Below are 23,836 nucleotides of genomic sequence, written 5' to 3'. Positions count from 1 at the left end.
ATATTTTGTTCTGAAATATCAATAATATTAATACCATAAACACCATAATTTCACCATCTGGAAAAGCCGTAGTTCACCTAGTTGATCGCTACATATGAGAACATGACCAGCCCACAAGCACCTGTGGTCATGTCATTTTCATTTATTAGTCCCAATAATCACACATAAAATTCAAATTATATCCTTTACAAATAAATTGGTAACCCATCTCCCTTTTAAACAATAGATTCTAGTAGAAAAGTGAAATGATAAACTCTCCACCTCCCCCCCTTAAGCATTTAAATGGGTATGATCCAGGTGTGTAGGAATGCAGCGTGTGTGTGTGTGTGTGTGTGGCATTCCATAGTGAGGGTTGGGTCGACTGCCTGTCACTTTGAGCAACGCCCATGCTCATTAGTCAGAGAGAGGAGAGTCAATGGAAGCTCAGGAGGGTCAAATCCTTATATAGCACAGAGTTGCTGATTGAGACTTTTTACTCAGGTTGTATTGGACGGATATTGCTGCTGCTTTTCACTGCATTCATTTGCTGGACTTACTTCAGTAGTAGTTTTAGTAGTAGTAATAATAGTAGCAGTAGCAGTAGTGTAGTAGCAGTAACAGTAGTAGTAGCAGTAGTAGTAGTAGTAATCGTAGCAGATTATCACATAAGAAACACACACACACACACACATACACGTCAACATGGAGCAAAACCCCTCTCTGTCAATCTCTCTCTATCTCTGTCTGTCTTTTTGTCTGTCTTCCTCGTCTGCACCCATGCATTTTCTCTTTATCTCCTGACATTTCCCTCTCTCTCTCTCTCTTCGCCTCTCTCTCTCTCTCTCTCTCTCTCTCTACCTCTTTCACAGTCATTCTTCCTCTATTTTTTCCCCTTTCTGCCTTTTTTTCCTCTGTATCTCCCTTTCCCTTTTTCCCTCACCTTTCCAGATAAGGGGGTGCTTGTAAGGACATGCAGGTAGACAAGAGTTTAGATAATATCAGTCGGTCTCTCTCTCTCTTTCTCTCTCTCTCGCTCTCTCTCTCTCTCTCTCTCTCTCACATAGGCTACCAGCACAAATGCTGAATTGTAAAGTCTACTGACTCTGATTAAAACCAGAAGCGCTCTCATGTGATCGGGGCCCATCAGTGTGTGTGTGTGTGTGTGTGTGTGTGTGTGTGTGGAGAGATGGTTGGTCACATTTTTAAAACGTGACCAGGCAGCGAGAACTAGATGGGTCAGATCACTAAATCCCCCAGAGGCATCCAGACACACACACACACACACACACACACACACACACACACACACACACACACACACACACACACACACACACACACACAGGCTTGGCTTTAACTGATTAGTTTTATGTCCTCTCATCTCTCTGTGTTAATACCACAGTGGCTTGCTGTTTTTCCTCCTTACAAACACACACACACACACGCACACACACACACACACACACACACTACTGTAGCACAATCACAGATTTGTGTTTAACACAAGTGAGTCATCTCTCTTCTCTCTGGAGTTCAATTAGCTTTGGCAACAAAAGGACTGTTTTCCTGCAGTTTTCATGTTTTGGGAGTTTTATAGAAGTAGCCATCAGTGTTACATTAGTTGCATTAGCTAGTGGTTTTCAACCCTGTAGTGGAAACCAGACAGTTCTCCACTTTAGAAAAACAACATTAACAAACCAGGATGGAAGTGATCCGACTTTGTTACGGAAAGTCATGGAATTTTGTTTGCTGTAAAACATGAACATAGACATATCTCTCAGAAATTGAATGTGTTTTAAGTGTTAAAGAAGTGGATCAGGAGCAACCAAAGTCTAAAGAAACCTTCAGTTACCAGATTCAAACAAGTTTGAACGCGCGGAGACTTCCAAGTCGCTGCTCTTACCCGTCAAGTTGTCACGTTAGTCCCATAACATGAAACTTCCAATAGTGAAAAACAAGAGTAATGTCAATCATAGTCAACAAATATCCCATATGGTTTTGCCTTGATTACCATGTATTTTTGAGGAATGAGTTAGTAGGGAAATGACTGTGACTAAGCGTAACTAGTGAAATGATTGTTCGACTGAAATGAGTTGAAACTGGATATAAATTGAAATTGTATTCAAAGAAAACTGCACTTTTGATGTTTGAAGGTTGATGGTCAATGGTTGAAGGTTTACCTCTTGATGTAATGTTGATGTGTTGCTCTCCTGACTGACTGTGGGTGATGCAAGAAGCTCCAACTGCACCTATGTACATAGTGATCTGCAGCTACAAACTGTTGTTGAACAAGAACAATAAGAAAATCATGTATTTGTCTTATGCATTGCCTTTCATATATTATATAGCCAGTTTGATAGCTGTCACTACATCCCTCCATTTGTTTATCCGTCCGGCCCTGCTTGCAAAAACATTCTCCACCTAATCTCAAGTGCCACAGCCTACACACACACACACACACACACACACACACACACACACACCGTATGTCTGTATTTAAAGCCTAGTGAATAAGGGAAGTGGACAAGATTTCTCTTATCTCCTCGGTTCAGTGGTGGCGGCGGGAGAGAGATAACACACACACACACACACACACACACACACACACACATTCAGTTGCACATACCCAAACGCCCAGTGTGTGCGCATGTGTTTGAGTGTGTTTGAGCACGCGACACTGATATATAGCATTCAAGCACTGCCTGTAGGTGTGTGTGTGTGTGTGTGTGTGTAGGTGTGTGTCCATCAGCCCTATCACAGAGAGCAGGTTGACAGCCATAGCTTTTGTGGAGACACGTTTACAGCGCAGCCTGTTGGTGAGGCAGATAAAATACCTCGTGACTGGTCATCAGTCGGAACAACAGCAACCTTTAATGCCGCAGACAAACAGCAGTAATTGGTGTGTGTTGCACCGATTCCCCCTTTCCTGCCTGTGATCCGGTCCTGGAAATGTTATCTTTACTTGCCAGGCCACACACGCCGCTAAATACAGTAAGAGGGAGACTGAATAGCATTTCGCTAGTTGTTGGGTCATTTTTCTGGAGTGTGTAAGTCTCTAACAGCAAGTTAGTGAACATCTAAGGCTGTTAAATATCGGGAACATCAGATTACAAACTAAACCAAAAGCACTCATATATGCAGTAAGGACTCACTGCAAAAAATACCCATCTTAACAAGTCATTTGCTCTGTTGTTGAGTGAAAATCATATTTCAATGATTTTCTTGAATCATTTTCTGGAGTGATTCTCCTTATTCTGCAGTGTTCAATGATTCTTAACTTCTTGAAACAGGTGAAATTGCACTGGAAATATCCCACCAGCCGAATTTGTACTTTAAAAAAATAAGAATAATGGTACTGGGTTTGGAGGGCATCATCCATATATTGTTGTTCTGTCTGCTTTCCCTCTGTCATGGTGTGTTGGTCTGTGTCAAGTCATGTGTCCGGGTGATAATGGCCGTGTCTGGAGGTGCAGTATCTGTGTCCGACTGGCTGTGGAAAATGAATTTCCTCCTTGAGGGCAAATAAAGCTCTAATGTAATCTAATCTAATCTTAATGGACAGTTTATGTCTTCGCTCTGCTCTGCACTTCATTGACCAGAATGGCATCAGCGTTGTTGGGAACACTGGGAGAAATATCTTCAGTGACTGTAAGCCATTCCAAATTGTTGATATTCAGTCCTTTTCCTCTCTTCCTTTCCTCCATTCTTTCCATCTATCCGTCTTCGCTCCATCTTCCTCTCTCTATCTCTGCGGGGTGGATGGGGTGGGGGCGGGGGGGGGGGGGGTGTAGGCTGTTTCAGGAAGTGTGTGTCTTCTCTGTGAGTGGGTGGGTCCAGCCCTTCCTGTTTACAATACGGTCCTGCGTTCCTGTCCACACAGTGGGGCTGCAGTTCCGGGCCCTTATGCTGCGTTCAGGTCACGTGGGAAAAACAACAACTCTGATTGACTTGACGGTTAAAAGCGCTGACTTGGGAGTGTTTGCATGTTTGAACCCGACTGAAGTAGTCAATAACAACAATTCTGTAGAATTGTTATTGACGTTTTCTCTGTAAATGACATCATGGCAGAGGCGAGTTGAAATCCTGCTTGATTCCCGTAATTGCCAATTCCCAATTCCCAATGCATTATCAATAGAGTGTTTTCTACACATCAGTCATCGATTACAGCAAACAGGCACACAATAAGACATACACAAGTTTAGTTGACAGAACATTCATGACTTAGGAAACCCAGCTGTTATCTGTAAAAGGGTATTATGTATTTTAAAATAGCATTCTGGTGGCACAGTGTTGGTTTCACTTCTTTAAAACACACACACACACACAGACACACAAGTGAGGACCTTCATCGACTACATTCATTCCCTAAACCTAAACCTAATTCTAATCTTAACCCTAAACCGAAGTTCTTATCCTAAAATAACCTCTTGAAAAAGTAAAGACCGGCAAAATGTCCTCACTTCTTTCTATCCTTGTGAGGACATAGAAATAGAAGAACACACACACACACACACACACAGGTGAAGAGAAGAATAGGAGAAGTGGGGCTTGACTGCTGGTCTAAATATATCCTCTGGACTAGTGACTACAGAAGTAACATGGTGTGTGTGTGTGTGTGTGTGTGTGTGTGTGTGTGTGTGTGCTTACTCATACATGTTTGATGCTGTGTGGCTGCGCCTGCTCGTGTGTGATCTCCGAAAGGCTCCCCGCGCTTTCTAAGGAAAGTGGTTGTGGACGGTGGGAGTGGAACCCGACAGAAACAAAGCTCTCTCCATCCCTCTCTCCCGACCACAAATGTTTCCCTTCCAACTATAAATACACCCCCCCCCGAAACCCGCCGCGTCCTGAAACACGAAACGCCTCGAAAAGTGATTAGCGCGCTCCAGAATAGCCACGCACGGTCTCCGGTTACGTCCGAACGGTAAAGGCCCGGGGCGATCGGCGGGAGTTTTATTTTATAAGCGGGGCTTTTATTTTGTAAAGAGGCGGTTTTATTGGATTAGACGCAGACAGGCTTTCATGTAAAAAGCCCCCGAATCCGGACGAAAGCTAAGACGGAATCGATAAGAGGGCAATCGTCGGCTTAGAGGCCGCCCAGGTTGCGGTGTAGGTAGACAGATGGAGGGATGGAGGGGAAAGAGGTGAGAAAAATGATAAAGAGCTCCATTACTGATAAAATGGAGGAGATGGCATTGGGTGGGGAGGCCCATTGGCTCTGAATGGACAGAGTGGGCACTGATCAGTGCTGATTAAAGTCATAATTTGTGAAGTTTTCATATAAATAAATCTCTAAGCACAATACTGATTCAGCCTATACCCAGGATAGGTTGCTGATTACTGTCACTTCTTGTTAGCATGTGTGTGTGTGTGTGTGTGAGAGAGAGAGAGAGAGAGAGAGAGAGAGAGAGAGAGAGTATAAACAGTGAGTTTTTCATGATGAGTTAATTCCCTATAGCACCCCATACTTATTTGTACCCATACTGTTTCTTCAGTTTTGCCTCTTTTCCTGTGATTGACAGCTGTCATTGACACATTTCATGATTTCATTTCATGACCAAAGAATTGAAGTAATAATCCAAGACTTTTTGACGTTTTCTCATGCTTGTGTTTGCAACATTATTGTTTAATTGAACTGCACTTGTAGTGCAATAACCCTACAAGGACCCACAATTAAACTTTCAGTGGTAATATTTGTATTTCTTTATATTTGCCCCTGCAATGATCACTTCATCACACAAGTTATGAACACAGAATTGACTTTAAAGCTCATCAAAGTCATAATTGGCGACATTTTCATATAAATAAATGTCCGTTTTGCTTCTCTCTATTAGTGATTGATATAATGCAGGAGTGATTTAACATGAAAGCTTTTCCATTTGCTGCTCTAAACACCCGGGATCTGGTAGGTCTTTCCTGGGAAAAATCCTGAGACACACAGAAAGTGATGCGTTTTATGTGTTTTTTATAAGTGTGTGTTTGTGTGTGTGTGTGTGTGTGTGTATGTGTGTGTGTGTGTAGTCAGCGAAGAGTTGCAATAGAGACAGTGGCCGCTTTCAATCTGAAATGCTTCAAATATAATTTCTGAATTGGATTATGCGGCCCGTACTTCCCAGCATTCACAATGTGACAACACCAAGCCAAGATGTGTGTGTGTGTGTGTGTGTGTTTGTGGCTCTATTCCATACACAACTAACAGGAAATGTGTTTGGTGAAGCAGAAGGAGCAGGCAGGTGGGAACAGGGAGAGAGAGAGAGAGAGAGAGAGAGAGAGAGAGAGGATTGTGGGAGAGAAGTGGAGGAAGAGTGAAGCTGTGTGGGCGACGGAGTTGGCAAGCAGTGTGTGATAAACCATCGATGCTATCTAGTGTGAACCTCCTCCTCCTCCTCCTCTCTCCTCTTATGGGAGAGTGAGTAATAGGATTAGACCAACACATCAATGTATTGGGCCAATATTGTCCCTTTATTAAATATCAGATCTGGTCCAGTCAGTGTGGTTCACCTCTGATATGATGGATATGATTGTAGATATGATGATGATATTGTAGAATTGATCACTACTACACTGGTTGTCTATGGGAAGACCTTAACCTTAACTGATTCTAATGAGGCATTTTGATCAGGTTCTACACAAGTATTAAGAACATGTTTGATCTAAATGAAAGAAAGAAAGAAAGAACAAAAGAAGGAAAAGTGCAGTCTTGTATCCCAGTTATCTGCAGCCTGCATGTTGTAACAGGACAGAGAATCTACTGCTTAGGGGGAAAAGACGGATTTCTGCATGTTTCATATGTAATTTCATAGTTTCATCATATGTCTTCCTTTCCATTGCTTTCCTTCTCTTCTCTTTCCTTTCCTTTCCTTTCCCCTCATCTCCTCTCCCATAGATAATTGGAGGATACAGAGTATAAATAGCCTTCCACCTCAGACGAGGTAACCTGAGAGCAGGAGAAACACAGTGACTTAACCGATCGCTTTGTGCGTGTGTGTGTGTGTGTGTGTTTGAGTGAGAGAGAGAGAGAGATAGAGAGAGAGACATAGACAGAGAGAGACGGGGCTGGAAACTGGGCCATGCTGCCCTGACACCCAATCCCATTCACCCGCCATGGATTACTGTCACCTCTTGTTAGTGTGTGTGTGAGTGTGTGTGTGTGTAGACAGCGACTATTTCATGATAAATGAAATCCCTGGCATCACATACATATCCTTACCACTGCTTCTTGTGTCTTCAGTTTTACTTCTGTCACTGTGATTGACAGCTGTCATTGGACACACCTAGAAAATGTTTGGTAGCTGTTTCCTGGGAAAAATCCTCTGGTTCACAGGAAGTGATGCGTTCTAGGTTCCCGGTTCGTTTGGAATAAACAGAAGAAGAACTAAAGAGTAGAATAGGATAGAAAAGAGAGATGGAGAAAGAGGCAGAGGAGAGTACTAGAGAGCGAGAGAGGATTAGGTGTCCAGCTGTCTCGCCCAGGCCTTCCCTTCCCTCTGGTCACCACAGTTCAAGTGGACCAGGTGCTTAAAGATGGCCGCCGCCCGCTATCCCATAAACACCGTCCCCACAGTGTTCAAATACTTCCCGACTGAATGTTGTCAGGCGGTAAGCAGAGATTTGGCTGCTTACTGCTGCCGAGCACCAAACTTTACAGCCAGGTCGTAAAAAACTGAATTGCTGAAGGGTTAAAAACGACTTGTTCAGACAGGATGTTGTGAGCTCGTCCCACACTGCTAAAAACGTCCATGTCAACAAGTCACTTAGTCTCATAGGTTGATGGAAAAATCACTTCCAACCTGTTTATCCTCTTCAGTAAACACAAAGAGAAAATCTTTGGCCAGAGAAGCAAAAGGAAGCAACGGGGTTTATGGGAAACGTAGTCTTAACGTGGAGAAACACTAGCACTAACAATACCACTGGTGTGAGATAGAGGCGACCAATCGTCTCCACCATGTTTTCATTTGTTTACAGTAATTATACCAAGGCATCACAATTCATTTGACAATGATATATTGATGTTCAAAAATGCTACACACACTTGAAACAAGGCTAGTCTTCCACCCTGTAGACATGAAAGAGAGATGAATGAGAGGAAGAACAGAGAGAGAACAAGAGAGAGGGGGAGAGATAGAGGAGTATCGATAGTGGGAGTTTTCATTCACCAAGCACTCAGGTGTCTTATCTGTGTGTGTGTGTGTGTGTGTGTGTGTGTGTGTGTGTATTCTGCATTCCAGTCTGAGTCACATGCAGGCCCGTGTATCCGTGGCAACAAAAGCTCTCATTCACAGTGGAGAAGTTACTCACACACTCTAGCCCACGCTAAATGTCTGGGAATCTGTGTGTGTGTGTGTGTGTGTGTGTGTATGACACAGTGGTCTGTTATAGTTTAGGACTGTAGTGACAAGGTGTGTATGACTGAAGATGAGTGTATTGATAAGGTGTGTGTGTGAGTGTAATTACGGATTTTAATTGATTGTTATTTTTATCTATTTTCATTTATTTTGATTGTAGCACTTTTGTACTATTTATATTACTTTTTATTGTATTGAATATATTTGTTTTATTTCAATTTATTTCTTTTCTGAAAGGCTTCAAAATATAGGATTTTTTTTTACAATGAAATCTTGCCAAATTTTGGAGTCAAATGAGAAGGAATGCAAGGAAAATGAAAAATGAAGTAATATTTTCAGCAGTTGATGGACATTTTTGTATTAAGAAAAGCAATTCAGCATGGTTTAATTGTATTTAACAGGGGGAATCAAACCCATAACCCAACCGTATATCACCTACAAATCTGATTTTACAATGAAAATTGACACGCACGCACACACACATACACATATACGCCTACACACACACACTCAACCTGTTTCTACCCTTGCAGTGTGTTGGTGAGGAGAACTGGGTGGACAGCAGGACGATTTACATCGGACACAAGGAGCCTCCTCCTGGAGCCGAGGCCTACATACCCCAGAGATACCCCGACAACAGAATAGTCTCCTCCAAGGTCAGTCAAAATACACACACACACACACACACACTCAAAGAACCAAATACACTGATATGTCAGAACCTCAAAACTGGGTTACACAGTTCACTACAGCACTCAGAAGCCTGAATTAGATTTATTTTGCCTAATAAAGAGGAAATAAGAAGAAATGAGGAAATACCAAGTCAGTTCTACCTCAATTTGTCCCCTAAACCATGGAAATATTGCACATAATCATGTGTCATAATACTTTCAGAGTGAATCAGCCAAAAATCACATTTATTTTTATGAGTGTAAACATAGTTACATGGCTTCTATATAGTAAATAGCATTAATCCTGTATCCGTCCTGCATTTGGCACATGTATTAAAATCACTTTTCACTTCAGAAATCGCTGCATTTTTCATCATTTTTGTTTCCTGTGTTGGTTTTTGTATGGTATGCAATGCATTTTCCTTCTCTATGCTTTTCTGTATATCCATGCACCTGTAAAACAATGGTTTTTATTTTCCTATTGGTGACAGTGCAGCCCTGTCTGCCCCTGACTTTAAACCTGACCATGACTCTCACATATTTCACATATTTCTCTCATATTTCCAGTATACGTTTTGGAACTTCATCCCTAAGAATCTGTTCGAGCAGTTCAGGAGAGTTGCCAACTTCTACTTCCTCATCATATTCCTAGTCCAGGTAAGAAGCCTTTTTCTCTTTATTCATTCATATATTTCTATGAATATGTTTGCTGTAATGGTCAGTTGCATCCTGTTTGGTACGACAGCATTAGAGGTCATATATCACTAATAATGATAATGCTGTCTCATTATGTCTTGACAATGTTTTTCTGCCGTTTATCCCTCTCTCTCTCTCTCTCTCTCTCTCCCTCTCTCTCTCTCCCTCTCTCTCCAGCTGATCATTGACACTCCCACCAGTCCTATCACCAGTGGACTGCCTCTCTTCTTCGTCATCACAGTCACCGCCATTAAACAGGTGAGACCGAAATCTTCAGATGATAATTAACTTCAATTCAATTCAGTACGCTCCATCACCTCCCTTGTTTTACTTTTATCACTTTCTCTTGCATCCCCACCCTCTCTCTCTCTCTCTCTCTCTCTCTCTCTCTCTCTCTCTCTCTCAGGGCTATGAGGACTGGCTGAGACACAAAGCAGACAACGCTGTCAACCAGTGTCCGGTCCACGTGGTGCAGCATGGGAAGGTGGTCCGCAAACAGAGCCGCAAGCTCAGGGTACGTGTGTGTGTGTGTGTGCACGTGTGTGTGTGTGTGTGTGTGTGTGTGTGACGACATAAATATCATAAATCTCACTCCATACAGATTGAATAGAGCTTTGGCATATGTGTTTGTTGGCTCATGCTTAGAGATTTTACTGCTACTAAACTGTGTGTGTGTGTGTGTGTGTGTGTGTGTGTGTGTGTCCATCTAAGCAATTTAGGTCTCAGCATCTGTTGCATAACTTTCAGAGAGCTAGAGATAACAGTAGAGTCACCGGTATAAACAGACAACACAATATTCCAGATTTTGAAAGTATGAAGAATGATAAGATGTAGTAACAATAAGATGCTGAGTGTGCGTTTCATTACAGTGAAACTCCACACCATGTGATCCCTGAGATATGAGATGGTTTGGTCTAGATTTGTGAAAATGGACTCTACTAAAGCTAGACGCAACAGAGCATGGAACAGCATCTACAGAGGAACATGACAACGACTTACTCACTCTTCTTCCGTCTCTCCATCCCTTCATCTCTCTCTCTGTCTCTCTCTCAGGTCGGAGATGTTGTTTTGGTGAAAGAAAACGAGACGTTTCCCTGCGACCTCATCCTGCTTTCCTCGTCCCGGGACGACGGGACCTGCTTCGTTACTACAGCCAGTCTGGACGGAGAGAGCAGCCACAAGGTGTGTGTGTGTGTGTGTGTGTGTGTGTGTGTGTGTGTGTGTGACACTTAGATTGGTGAACGGCATTTTCTAGATTGGTGGATGGAAATGCCTACTGTATATGGGTGGAACGTATTGGAGCTGTTTTGAAACATCAGCTAATTCTCTAACTCTCTCTATCCCTCTCTCTTTCCCTTGTTCCTTCCCCTGTCTCTATTTGTTCCTTTTTGTATCCCTCCGTCCATCCCTCCCTCCCCCTCTCTACATCCTGTGTCTCTCGATCATCATCTCACCACCTTTCCTTCCCTCCTTCTTTCCTCATCCATCCATCTTCTCCGTTCCTCCCTCCTTCCTTGTCGGCCCTCCTCTCCCTATTCATACTCCCTCTTCATCTCTGTTCTGTCCTGCTTTGTCCCCTCCCTCTCTCCTCCCTTCCTCTGCAGACATACTATGCAGTTCAGGAGACCAAGGCCTATAACACAGAGGAGGAGGTGGACTCCATCCACGCCACTATAGAATGTGAACAACCACAGCCTGACCTGTACAAGTCAGTACAACACACACACACACACACTTGAAATACACTCACTTGCCAAAGAACAGTCTGAAACTTGTCTCACATCCCACTTCTCTCCTCTTTCTCCCTTCCTCCTACAGATTTGTGGGTCGCATCAACATCTACATGGACAATGATCCAGTGGCCAGGTAACTAGTCCAGGGAACCACTTACATATTACAGTAGTGTTATTACTTCCCCCAGTAACAAACAGTGTAATTTCAGTGCAATTTCAGTGATATCAAATTGAAATTCCATTGGTTTTCTTGTGTTTAGTCATTGTTTTCTCATGCTGAAATAGTTTAGTTGAGAAATGGTAGAAAAGTTGACTGTCTGGGTGGAAATATTCCTATTACTTTGATATTATTCAGTCAAATATTGACAAGAGCATTGGACTTCAGTTCTGTTTAGTCTCCCTGCAATTGATTTTTTTGATTTTTGAAGTTAATGTTTACAAGATGTCGCTAATTCAGGGGGTGTAAACCAAAAGCAATATAACAATTGTAACAAATAACTTCTCCCAGGCAGTAATAAGTAAAGTAATTATATTATTTTTGAAATGACTAATGAGGTAAGAATATGGCAGGATAGCAGTGTAACTGAGCTGTCGTCTGCTTGCAGGCCGTTAGGATCGGAGAACCTGCTGCTCCGAGGAGCCACACTCAAGAACACCGAGTACATCCATGGTAATGTTATACTGAATATGCTCATGCTGCATTTACCTCACATGGGAAAGATGGTAGATACAAGGATCCTGCTAGAAAATACCATGCACCTCAGCTTCTTAGGAACCTTGGGTACTAAGTTGGACCCTAAGTTCTCAGACTTCCTGAATTCTGCCATCACTAACAAGGAAATACATGTAGTAGTGTGGGCAATGATATAATCATTTCAAATGAAACAGAAAAAAAATCACTCTTTCTTCCTCCATGTAGCGGTTGCCATCTACACAGGCATGGAAACCAAGATGGCGCTCAACTACCAGACCAAGTCTCAGAAACGCTCTGCAGTAGAAAAGTAAGCGCTCTCTCTCTCTCTCTCCCTCTCTCTCTCCCATTATATGTTGGCCTTATTTCCGCAGGAGAATCAGTTAGCATTGATTGACATCCAAGTGCTTCACTGAGTTTGTTGGTATCCAATTTTTCCATTAAGGCCCGGCTCAGATAATTAAAGAACTCATCATAAGCTCACCCGCTGACAGCAGACGCCGCCCGACCACCATAAATGGAGAGGCGGGTCGAGGCTTTCAAGTACCTTGGCATCGCGCTGGGCTCACAGCCTCACTTTCAGCCTACACATTACAGACATCCATAAACGCTGTCAGCGCAGACGTCCCTCCATCCATCTGTTCATCTTTTCATTTCCCCCTCCATCCATTGACTGACGTTCCTCGCGTGTTCCCGCCCGTCTGACTCACTGCAGTGCCCGAACGGCCTCCTTTCCATCTGGCTCTGTCTTGTATCTGGATGGTTTCTGGATAGGATTTGTCTGCATTACATTTACACTTGATTTGACTTGTAATTGTGGCACCCCCTTTGAGCTAATCACTGCACAGTAGAAAATGTTGGTACGGAGTGATGAGATGCATCATTCCCCCAAGTTTAATCAAACTCCAATCAGAGATATTTGAGATATTAAGGGTGATGGATGGACAAATGGACGAGCAAACAAACAAATTTACATCGCCCTGTGTCCATTGCTCTCTGTCGCCCCCTGCAGGTCGATGAACGCCTACCTGGTGGTCTACCTGTGCATCCTCATCAGCAAGGCCTTCATCAACACCGTGCTGAAGTACGTCTGGCAGGCCGACCCCAACAGAGATGAGCCCTGGTACAACGAGAGGACCGAGTCCGAGAGACAGAGGCACATAGTGAGAGTCCATTATCATTGTTATTGCATCTCAGTTGTATTTTTATGTGAAGAGACCCCGAATAGATTCAGTTTGACCCCATTTGATAAGATTTTTCCCCAAGGAATGCCAATTGAGAGGATTTCTGTCTCTGTTGTTGGAATCCTATATCATTCTCTCACTGTTCTAACTTGAAATTGTAGTAAAATGAAACTATTCTCAAGCATTCTCAAGGACTCCTGGTTGGTCCCTTGACCCCACACTGGGAATCACTTGTATATTCAACCCAAATCCTATAGAGTGTCAGTCTTATGTATCAAGTGCAAAAGTGCACAGTCTCTACTGTCTTTAACTATGAATGGACATGACATTCAAACCTACAGTCTACAGTCAGATTTCTCGACAGTTTTCTTAACTTCCCAATTCTCTTCCCTGCTTCTGCTCATACTTCCCCCTCCACTCCTCTCTTGTATTTTTCATCCCCGTCTTTACCTCCTCCTCCTCCTCAGGTGATCAGGGCGTTCACGGACTTCTTGGCCTTCATGGTCCTGTTCAACTACATCATCCCCGTTTCCATGTACGTGACCGTGGAGATGCAGAAGTTCCTGGGCTCCTACTTCATCATGTGGGACGACGAGATGTTCGACGAGGAGCTGGGAGAGAGGGCCGTGGTCAACACGTCCGACCTGAACGAGGAGCTGGGACAGGTCTATACACACACACACACACTCTCTCTCTCAAACACACACATGCACAAATACTAACCTTCACCCCCCTCTCCTTCTAGGTGGAGTATGTGTTTACAGACAAGACAGGGACTCTGACGGAGAACAACATGGAGTTCATAGAGTGCTGCGTGGACGGACACGTCTACGTACCTGATGTCATCTGTAACGGACAGGTAACCTCCTGATGGATGGATGGATAAAGGGGTGGATGGGTTGATGGAGGGATGGAAGGCTGGGTCATAGGGATGCACTGATCAATGATGACTGTTTGGATAAAACCTAGGATTTATTTCCAGCAGTGTCATGCAGCCATAAGCAATGCTACTGTTTATACTTGCTGTGCACTGGTACATGATGTGTTGTTGTTAGTAGAAAGTCTGGCATCATTTCAACCAGCGATCAGATCGGTGATCGGCCGATCACACTGTTAGAAAATCGATAATGGGAGTCGGACCCAAAAAACTGATTGGTGCATCCCTAGAGGGTGGAGAAACCGACAAATAGATAGAATTTGCATGTTCTGTACATATTTTATCTACATTTGTAAATTGAATATATTTAATAAGATGAATAGTACATCCTGCTTTAAATTCACATATTTTCATATTTTCAAATTTGTTATTTTTCACATTTATCTGTATAGTTTCATTTATTTTCATAATTCAAATATTCTCACCCTTTTCATATACTTTCATATATTACATATTACATTATCATGTTTTCCATTCCATGCCTCAACTGCTGTTGTTTTGCACACCTTGCATACAGTACTGTGCAAAAGTCTTAGGCACATGTAAAAGAAAAAAAAAAGCGAAGATGCTTTCAAAAATAATTAAATGAAAAGTTTCTAAATATCAAAAAATGTACTATAAAGAGCAGTCTACTGACACACTAATGCAGAAAAAAAAAAAAAAAATCGAAGACACAATTTATATAAAAACTCTTGGGTGCCTAAGACTTTTGCACAGTACTGGCTATAAATATAAGCTATAAATCAATATATTTTTCAACTTTATTCATTCATATAGTCTTACTTAATATGTTCTAGTGTTGTAAATGTGAATTATGCTGTTCAACTACCCCACATTCTATCCTTATTTATATCCTATTTTCCTTTTCTGTATCCAATTATCTGTTTCATCTAATCTCATTTAATGGATACATAGATAAACTGATCCATCCATTGATTGGCTGACTGACTGATATGTGTTGTAATGGCCAGGTGATGCCCGGTGCAGCCGGTATGGACATGATCGACACCTCGCCTGGTCCCGGTGCGAGGGTGAGTACAGCCTCAGTGTGTGTGTGTGTGTGTGTGTGTGTGTGTGTGTGTGTGTGTGTGTGTGTGTGTGTTGACACGGTGTCTGGCTGTCCCGCAGGAGAGCGAGGAGCTGTTTTTCCGGGCGCTGTGTCTGTGCCACACGGTGCAGGTGAAGGAGGAGGAGACGGTGGACAGCATCAAGCACGGCATCCACCAGGGCAAAGCCACCTCCTTCTACATCTCCTCCTCCCCCGACGAGGTGGCACTGGTGGAGGGCATGAAGAGGTGCACACCCACACACACACACACACACACACACACATACATACCGTGAGATACAGATTTCAGGATGTACATACATTTTCTCTCTCTCTGTCTACCACCCACTCACTTTCTCACTCACTCACACACACACACATACACACCCACATATATGCATACATACAGTACATACAAATATAGGCACATATACAGTATATGCATATTTCACAGTAATATACAGAAAACTATACACACAGTTTTGCACAATACACACGCAGGCATACAGGGACACACACACACACAGTATATACACACATACACATATATGCACATGTATATACTACACATGCACAAATACACACACACTAGCTTACCCAATCAACAACATGTTCACTCCCTTGCTGCATTACAAACTTTTGCTGTATCAGCGTTTACTGTTTTCCTCATTCAAGCTCAGTAATTCAGGTTCCAGCCCCCCCCCCCCCCCCCCTTTATTTCCACTAATGGTACGTTCCTCTCTGCCTCAGGCTTGGTTTCACCTATCTGAGACTCAAGGACAGTCACATGGAGATCCTAAATAGGGAGGATGAGATTGAGAGGTGAGTGTGTCCCCGTAAAAACTATCTATTGTTTTTTTTGTTTTTTTTACCCCAGGCAACAGTCCGTTTTGCACAAAATAATTTGATATTTATCAGTATTTTATCAGCTGTGTTTATATATTTATATATTTAGGTTATTTCTTAAAATGTGAAAAAATGAAAACTGAAATTAGAACTTGAGTTTATTGTAATTCTCACTACTACTACTACTGCTAATAATATTAATAATAATAATAATAATAGTAATAATAGCAATAATAATATTTTTACACACCAAGAAACAAATCAAGATTTGTAAAATGTATAAGGAGGAAATAGAAATGTAATTCAAATAATTTGTGCAAATATATTTCTTGTCATCTTGTGATCTGGAGTGATCATGACATTTTCTAAATAATTTATTACACTATATATAGTAATATACAGTATAAATATTATATATTATAACATATTTCAATTTCTGTACCAAATATCATTTTGTACATCATTTATGTACTTTATAGAATTTTGTACACACTTTATCTGGAGTAACAAGTTTCTTATGAAGACCAATAAACTCCTCCCAATAGATTTCTCAGTCATTAAAACTTGTCTGTCACATTTTGGAAATTGTATTATTTTTCTTATTGGCTGAAAATGGGTGCATTTATAAGAGACATGTTTACTTTAAGGTAGATATTTGTTGGTTTGATGTTTACATGTTGGTGTGTTGTGTTTTATCAGGTTTGAGCTGCTGGAAGTTTTGACGTTCGACTCAGTCAGACGGAGGATGAGCGTCATTGTCAGGGCCAACACTGGTAATACACACTACAGTGTGTGTGTGTGTGTGTGTGTGAGAGAGAGAGAGAGAGAGAGAGAGCGAGAGAGAGAGAGAGAGAGAGAGAGTATATGTGCATGTATCCCCTCTCACACACCTTGTATCTGCTTTCCTCTGCTCTCTGTATGTGTGTGTGTGTGTGTGTGTGTGTGTGTGTGTGTGTGTGTGTGTGTGTGTGTGTGTGTGCGTGTGTGTGTGTGTCCAGGTGAGCTCTATCTGTTCTGTAAGGGTGCAGACTCCTCCATCTTCCCCAGGGTTGTCTCAGGCAAGGTGGATCAGGTCAAAGCTCGAGTGGAGCACAACGCAGTGGTAAGAACACACACACACACACACACACACACACACACACACACACAGCATGTTGTCAGGGCCAGGTGACTCGTTCAAGTTCTTGCCAGTAACATTTTTCCCATGATTCTTCTTGTGGGAGGTTTCCATGGTTACTATGGTAAGTCGGTCAGTGGACCATGGCCCACTTCCATCAAGCAGTACTCATGTTGCTCCACAGCAGAGACTAGTATGGTTTCCCACTGGCGATTAATAGCATGGCAGTCTTTCATATCTTTACATATCATGCCATTTCTTACATATATACATAGATATATATAAACAATACGTGTCATAGACACACAACCTTTGATTGAAAGCAACAAGTTCACATCCCTTCTGTGGGGGTTGTTGAAAGGCATTGTGGGAAATGTAGGAAATCACTAACTGAAGTAAAGGTAGACAAGGCAAGTTGAGGGAAAGTGGGTTCACCAAAAAAGTAAATGACAACACTTCATCACAAATTAACTCCTGGAATGCACTGAACATTACAGATTGGTGATATCTAACAGTGTAAGAGGATCTGAGGGTGGATTTCCCCCTTTAATGTTCTTCTTTAGGAAATAGTGTGACAGTTAAAATGATCTTAATTGAACATGTAGTGGAATCCACACTAATAAATAAGTGTTGCAGCTGTCAGTGAAACCAGGCAACTAGCTTACTGTTCAGCGGAAACAGAGATCTGTTGTGGGAGTTGTGATTGGGAAGTTCAAATGGAAAGGGCAAGTGCTGCCCACACATCACACATAGAGTTTCGGAGTGCAGTAGCTTGATTTTTGCTGTTCTTTTTCGATGATTGTAACTCCAGGGTCAAGGTGCAAGAGGAAAAAGAAAGAAGGCTACAGGAGAACATAGAAAAGCGATCAGCATTTCAGTTTTTATCTGTCACCTTTGACCTTGTGTGTAGATTCCAATGAGGGAATCTTGTCTAGAAACGTCTCCATCCTCTCCTCTCTACCTCTGGTGCTTTCTCTTTTTCCTTCTCTATCTCTTTTTTCTTTTTCTTTTTTTCCATTCCCCTTCACCCCCACCCTTTCCTCCTCTATCCCTACCCTCTTGAATATGAGGAAATAAGTTCTTCTTAGCAAGCTTGAATGGGATTTGAAGGCTGATATTGATACCAATATTTTTTGGATTGAAGCCGTCGATGCCCAATATTTTGTGCCAATATGCAGATTCAGATTTCAGTGTTTCCCCCAGAATTGTATTCTTGTCAGGGTGGAAAAGCCTCGGAAGCGACATTTAGACCATCACGGGACACTAAAACATGAAATAACAGGATAATATTGATAATAATTAAACATACTAATGTGTTCAAAATGTTGCATAATTCTCCACTGTCCTCCAGGAGGGTCTGAGGACACTGTGCGTCGCCTATAGGCCGCTGAGCCCGGATCAGTACCAGGAGGTATGCCACCTGCTGAGCGGGGCCAAGCTGGCATTACAGGACCGGGACAAGAGGCTGGCCGAGGCCTACGACCTGATAGAGAAAGACCTCATACTGCTGGGAGCCACTGCTGTGGAGGACAGGTACCCGTACATGAACTTACTTATTTCGTGTTTGTATTTCCTCTGGAAGACGCAAGCTTTTAATACGATGCACATTACATATGCTGTAAATCCAGATATTTGTTTTTTTCATATTCGGACTATGAATTTTTCTCTCTCTCCCTCTCTCTCTCTCTCTCTCTCTCTCTCTCCCTCCGTCTCCCCGCCCCCAGGCTCCAGGAGAAAGCGGCGGACACCATCGAGTCCCTCCACAAGGCCGGCATGAAGGTGTGGGTGCTGACGGGCGACAAGATGGAGACGGCGGCGGCCACCTGCTACGCCAGCAAGCTGTTCCGCCGCAGCACCCAGATCCTGGAGCTGACCACCAAGCGCACGGAGGAGCAGAGCCTCCACGACGTCCTGTTCGACCTGAGCCGGACCGTCCTGCGGCAGCACGGGGGCCTGACCCGGGACACCTTCTCCGGGTGGGTGTCAAAGTAGTGGGCAGAGACATACTGCGGTTACAGTTACAGACGGGGGATTTTGGCAGTTCTTCATACTGTATGTGTTTTTCCAGTCTGTCAGGTGACTTTACCGACTACGGCCTGATCATCGACGGGGCCACCCTCTCTGCGGTGCTGAAGCCCGGCCAGGAGGACTCGAACTCAGGGAACTACAAGGAGATCTTCCTGGAGATCTGCCGCAACTGCAGCGCCGTGCTCTGCTGCCGGATGGCGCCGCTCCAGAAAGCACAGGTAATGGAGGTCGTCGGTTCTCTCTCCCTCTCTCTCTCTCTCTCTCTCTCTCTCTCTCTCTCTCTCTCCCCTAAACTAACATGTCGGTTTTGTTCTCCGCCGTGTTTCCCTAGATTGTGAAGCTGATCAAAGCGTCCAAGGAGCACCCAATAACGCTGGCCATCGGAGACGGCGCCAACGACGTCAGCATGATCCTGGAGGCCCACGTCGGCATCGGTTGGTCTTCTAGCGCTTCGGCAATCCCATCATGCACTATGGCTAACATGCTCCCCCCCCGATAACTGACCTCTTCTTAACTCCTCCCACTAAACCAGAGGGTCCTTTGAACCCTTTTTATCTGCGTGTACATGTACATTTGCTACTCATTTACTACACTCACTACTCAAGTCATTTCATACAGCAGGAAGTTAGAAAGCTCTCTCTGCCTCCCCAGGCATTATGGGTAAGGAGGGGCGTCAGGCGGCGAGGAACAGCGACTACGCCATCCCAAAGTTCAAACACCTCAAGAAGATGCTGCTGGTCCACGGACACTACTACTACATCCGCATCTCCGAGCTCGTACAGTACTTCTTCTACAAGGTAGTTCATGTCCATGCCATTTATTTGTTTGTGATTGGTATAGTTTGGGATTTTTCATTCGTTCTTCAATGTTTATTTCAGTTTAGTTTTTATCTTTCTACCCCCTCTTTCTTCTCTCAGTTTAATTATTGTATCTTCTCTTCACAGAATGTCTGCTTCATCTTCCCCCAGTTCCTCTACCAGTTTTTCTGTGGCTTCTCACAACAGGTAGGTGCACACACACACACACACAACCATGTACACAAAATAAATAATCAGAAGGAATAAAATAAGGAATGATTTTAACTCTAACACCCTCCCCCACTTTCTTCCTCCTCATTCCCTCCCTGTCTTTCTCTTTCTCCCTCCTCCTTCTTCCCTCCCTCCCTCAGCCGCTGTATGACACAGCCTACTTGACTCTGTACAACATCAGCTTCACCTCCCTGCCCATTCTGCTCTATAGCCTCATAGAGCAGCACATTAACATGGACATCCTGAAGAAGGACCCTTCACTCTACAGGTTGGTGTCAGTCGCTAGTAACACACATATACAAAATATGCACCTTTTGTACATATGTCATATCTGTAAATTAAATATATTTGATAAAGTTAATAGTTTCTGCGTCCCTAGTCACTTTCGGTACATATTTACTATGTGGCCTTATGCACATCCTGTATACGTGTTGTAAATTCACATCCTTTTTTCATATTCTCATATTCTCTCATTTGTTATATAGTGCATATTTGTTGCTTTTTGGATATGTTCATGTCATTTTTTTTTCTTTGTCACAGTATGTTCTACTGCTGTTGAAAAAATATGTGTGATGTGAAAATACATGAAAAATATGGGAATATATGTTGTATGAAAATATTGAGATACAGTATATGCAATGTAGAACATTTGAGAAAATATGAAAAAATGGCAATTTACAACATAGATACTGCATGTGCTAAATCACTACCTCACTAGCTGTCTGCAATGCTAGATCATCTATTACTGCATCTTTCATATCAGGTCTCTCTCATCCTATCACATAAATCAGGGTATCTGGAAAATTCTTAGTCTTAAAAAAATGCTAAATTTCAGGCCTTAAAAAGTATTAAAATGTCTTAAATCCAGTTATTAGAGGCCTTATTTTATTCACCATGCGTTGACAGTTGTCTTTACGCTGCATGTCCACAATTAGATTAATACAGAACAGGTTTAGTAGTACAACATGCATCCTATCTGCTGTACTAAACACAGTTGTCCTTTGTCTTAGTCATTTATAGTTTCAGAACTTTCATTAGCCATGTTCAATCAGAAATAGATTTATTCAATAGTTTTAATAGTTTTTTCCAGCTTCGTTTCTTCAATTTGACATTTAAATTCAATTCCAGGAAGCATTAACAATGTCTCAAACAGTAGATAACTTGTGAATGTCAATAGTCAAGCACATTGGTTTGAGTCTGGAACTGAAAAAGTTAACAAGAGCCCTGCTTGGCGTTTAGCCTCTGAGAACAGAGCAGCATTGTCCAAGCCTCTCTCCATCCAGATAATGATGCCAGAGAGCGATACCAGACTGAATAAAGATACCACAGAGATCATCTCATTTAGCTCTGTTGGCAGCCACACCAGCTTTCTTTCTTTCTTTCTTTCTTTCTTTCTTTCTTTCATAATATTCATCTGTTCATCTCTGGGAAAGCGTTCAGTCACGACACAAAAGTGGCAAAGAGAGAGAGAGAAATTCTCCAGGTGGTTCACTAAATCTAATCTGCTCTCGGTAAACAGCAGCATCACAGAATGAGCCTCTGCCTGTTTCCCACTGTAATGCTGAGCGGAGCTGTACTGTGCTGCGCTGGGACAGATCTGTCTTCACATGGTGTATTCCAGAACAGATCCCAGAGCAGCAGTGTTACGTTTTGGTTTATTTCATGAGCAAAAGAAACAAACGTGAATAAATCAGACTCTTTGGCGGCCCCAAATGGCAGCAAGAGGTAACTGCTTGAATTTGAAGGTCTTCATTACCCAGAAATCCTGTAAGGTGACTGTCAGTAAACTAAATGCCATTTGCTGGTATTAAGATAAATCCACTGGGATTGTTTGTGTGCAGAGCAACAATACAGAAAGGCCTAAGTACATTCAAATTCAAGTGGGCATATTACTGCAGTGTCCCACAGTTCTCAGAAACAAGATCTGACTCCTAATAAACTGTAAGGACACGCAATATCTAACGATTTTACATTTATGCAAGGGAAAAGGTTTAGGCAATAGATTAAAACCAAGAATCTGAAGGCAGAAAACCCCCAACTTTGGCCTGATTTGATTTAGTTTGGTTCATTTTGGTTCTGCAGTGTGACTCAGAACTCAAACATTCCCAAACTCAACTCAAGACGTCACAAGATTCCGTAAAGACACCAAGCATTTCTTCTGCTCAGACTGAGGTTGTTTGTCTTCTGAGTTTCCAGTCAATACAAATCTTTGCTTTCTAAGATAAGCTTCATGGCATTTTTGTTAAATTAGATTGTGGCAAGCGAAGGGAGATAGGAGAAGCAGGACGCTGTTTCCAGGATCCTTCTCCTTTGGGCTGATCGCTGTTGAAATCTGTATTTACCGATGTTTGTGTTTGTCACTTTTCTGTTCCTTCAGGAATGTGTGTGTTTTTGGAAGTGTTGTATGACCGGTGTTTATCTGTGGAAAAGTGTCTCAGTTACATGAACGGGCTGGATCCGAGAGGATGGATGTGCTATCATGTTACCTGCTCCTGTTCCTCTACATGGATAAACACAGTCACTCTAACTAACTGACCTAAGCTAATGGACCATTTACCATTGCATCCATTTAAAAGGCAAAATTCTCCCCACTCCTTTTTCCCTTGTTGACACTCGAAAGGCCAAGCCACAGTCAACTGACAGATGAATTTTAGAATTGACATATCTCAGTTTCCTCCATGTTTTTTCATATACTCGGAAAAGTGTGTGATTTAGTAGATTTTCTAAATCACACAAGAAAACCGTAGTTCTGATTAGATTTACCCTCTTCAACTGAAGGCTTGTTAGTCTTCTCTTCAAACCCCAAAATCCATTGGGAGTGTTAAGTTGCTCTTTCTCAAGACTCAAGATCGAGGCCCGATGCAGCAACTTCTTTTTTCTTACTTTATATACCACAGAAAAACACACTTAAAGAGAAAATGATCCGTTACAATCAGAGTCGTTCCTGACCTCCCTGGGGCCCTAAGCAAAATTCTGCTAAGGGGCCCTCCTACCTGACCCGTGAGCCATGTAAACCATTTGCCATTGCCACACAGTCACACCTGACACCCCAGTGCTCCCACTACAATCCAACAATTAAGCATAGCACCTGTAAATTATAGATAACAATAGCCTACTATTATTAATTTTATCAGCTGCATCAGGCCCATTCAAACTGGCTCCCCCAGATTTCCTTTTATACATTTTCAAATATAAAATACTATTTATACTATGGCTTGGCTGAATACTTGATGGTTATTATTTACTGAGAAATGTGCATCCATATTTCCCAGTATGCCCAGCTAATCAACATTTTAAATTCAATATTTAATCAATAGTCAATGTCAATCCATTGCTTTCCATCTTGCATTAGTCCAGAGTTGTAACTAAACCTTGACTGAGAGACTAGATAATCATTGTCGTGTTTTAAAATGATGTGCGCCTATGAGGAGTGCCATCACGCCCTTATACTGTCTGGACTGGACTGAACTGGACTGGACTGGACTGGTCCCCACAGAGGCTGCTGCTGGAAAGCACGAGTTTCATTTTGTGCACGT

General features: G+C 42.5%; 1 protein-coding gene across 2 annotated transcripts in view; it reads left to right on the top strand.

The window, feature by feature from the left end:
• atp11a (ATPase phospholipid transporting 11A) overlaps window positions 1–23,836 on the top strand; it is a 54,196-nt gene that overhangs the window by 19,798 nt on the left and 10,562 nt on the right. For both annotated transcript variants that reach the window (XM_071533760.1, XM_071533761.1), the window contains exons 2-25: window positions 8,855–8,977; window positions 9,560–9,649; window positions 9,866–9,946; window positions 10,095–10,202; window positions 10,742–10,870; window positions 11,293–11,396; window positions 11,507–11,554; window positions 12,027–12,091; window positions 12,341–12,422; window positions 13,125–13,275; window positions 13,764–13,961; window positions 14,042–14,155; window positions 15,205–15,264; window positions 15,362–15,528; window positions 16,032–16,103; window positions 16,827–16,900; window positions 17,126–17,229; window positions 18,596–18,777; window positions 18,969–19,220; window positions 19,313–19,490; window positions 19,604–19,706; window positions 19,924–20,069; window positions 20,217–20,276; window positions 20,441–20,568. In XM_071533760.1, coding sequence (XP_071389861.1) covers window positions 8,855–8,977; window positions 9,560–9,649; window positions 9,866–9,946; window positions 10,095–10,202; window positions 10,742–10,870; window positions 11,293–11,396; window positions 11,507–11,554; window positions 12,027–12,091; window positions 12,341–12,422; window positions 13,125–13,275; window positions 13,764–13,961; window positions 14,042–14,155; window positions 15,205–15,264; window positions 15,362–15,528; window positions 16,032–16,103; window positions 16,827–16,900; window positions 17,126–17,229; window positions 18,596–18,777; window positions 18,969–19,220; window positions 19,313–19,490; window positions 19,604–19,706; window positions 19,924–20,069; window positions 20,217–20,276; window positions 20,441–20,568 — 2,819 coding nt within the window. The remainder of the gene's footprint in view (window positions 1–8,854; window positions 8,978–9,559; window positions 9,650–9,865; window positions 9,947–10,094; window positions 10,203–10,741; window positions 10,871–11,292; window positions 11,397–11,506; window positions 11,555–12,026; window positions 12,092–12,340; window positions 12,423–13,124; window positions 13,276–13,763; window positions 13,962–14,041; window positions 14,156–15,204; window positions 15,265–15,361; window positions 15,529–16,031; window positions 16,104–16,826; window positions 16,901–17,125; window positions 17,230–18,595; window positions 18,778–18,968; window positions 19,221–19,312; window positions 19,491–19,603; window positions 19,707–19,923; window positions 20,070–20,216; window positions 20,277–20,440; window positions 20,569–23,836) is intronic.

This window comes from Centroberyx affinis, unplaced genomic scaffold, assembly GCF_046629955.1.
Source record: "Centroberyx affinis isolate AG114_WGS23_722 - 3 ecotype Tasmania unplaced genomic scaffold, CSIRO-AGI_Caff_v1 ptg002426l_1, whole genome shotgun sequence".
In the NCBI taxonomy this organism is placed as follows: domain Eukaryota; kingdom Metazoa; phylum Chordata; class Actinopteri; order Beryciformes; family Berycidae; genus Centroberyx; species Centroberyx affinis.
The sequence above is the reverse complement of the archived record's forward strand: the minus strand, read 5'-3'. Positions and strand labels throughout refer to the sequence as shown.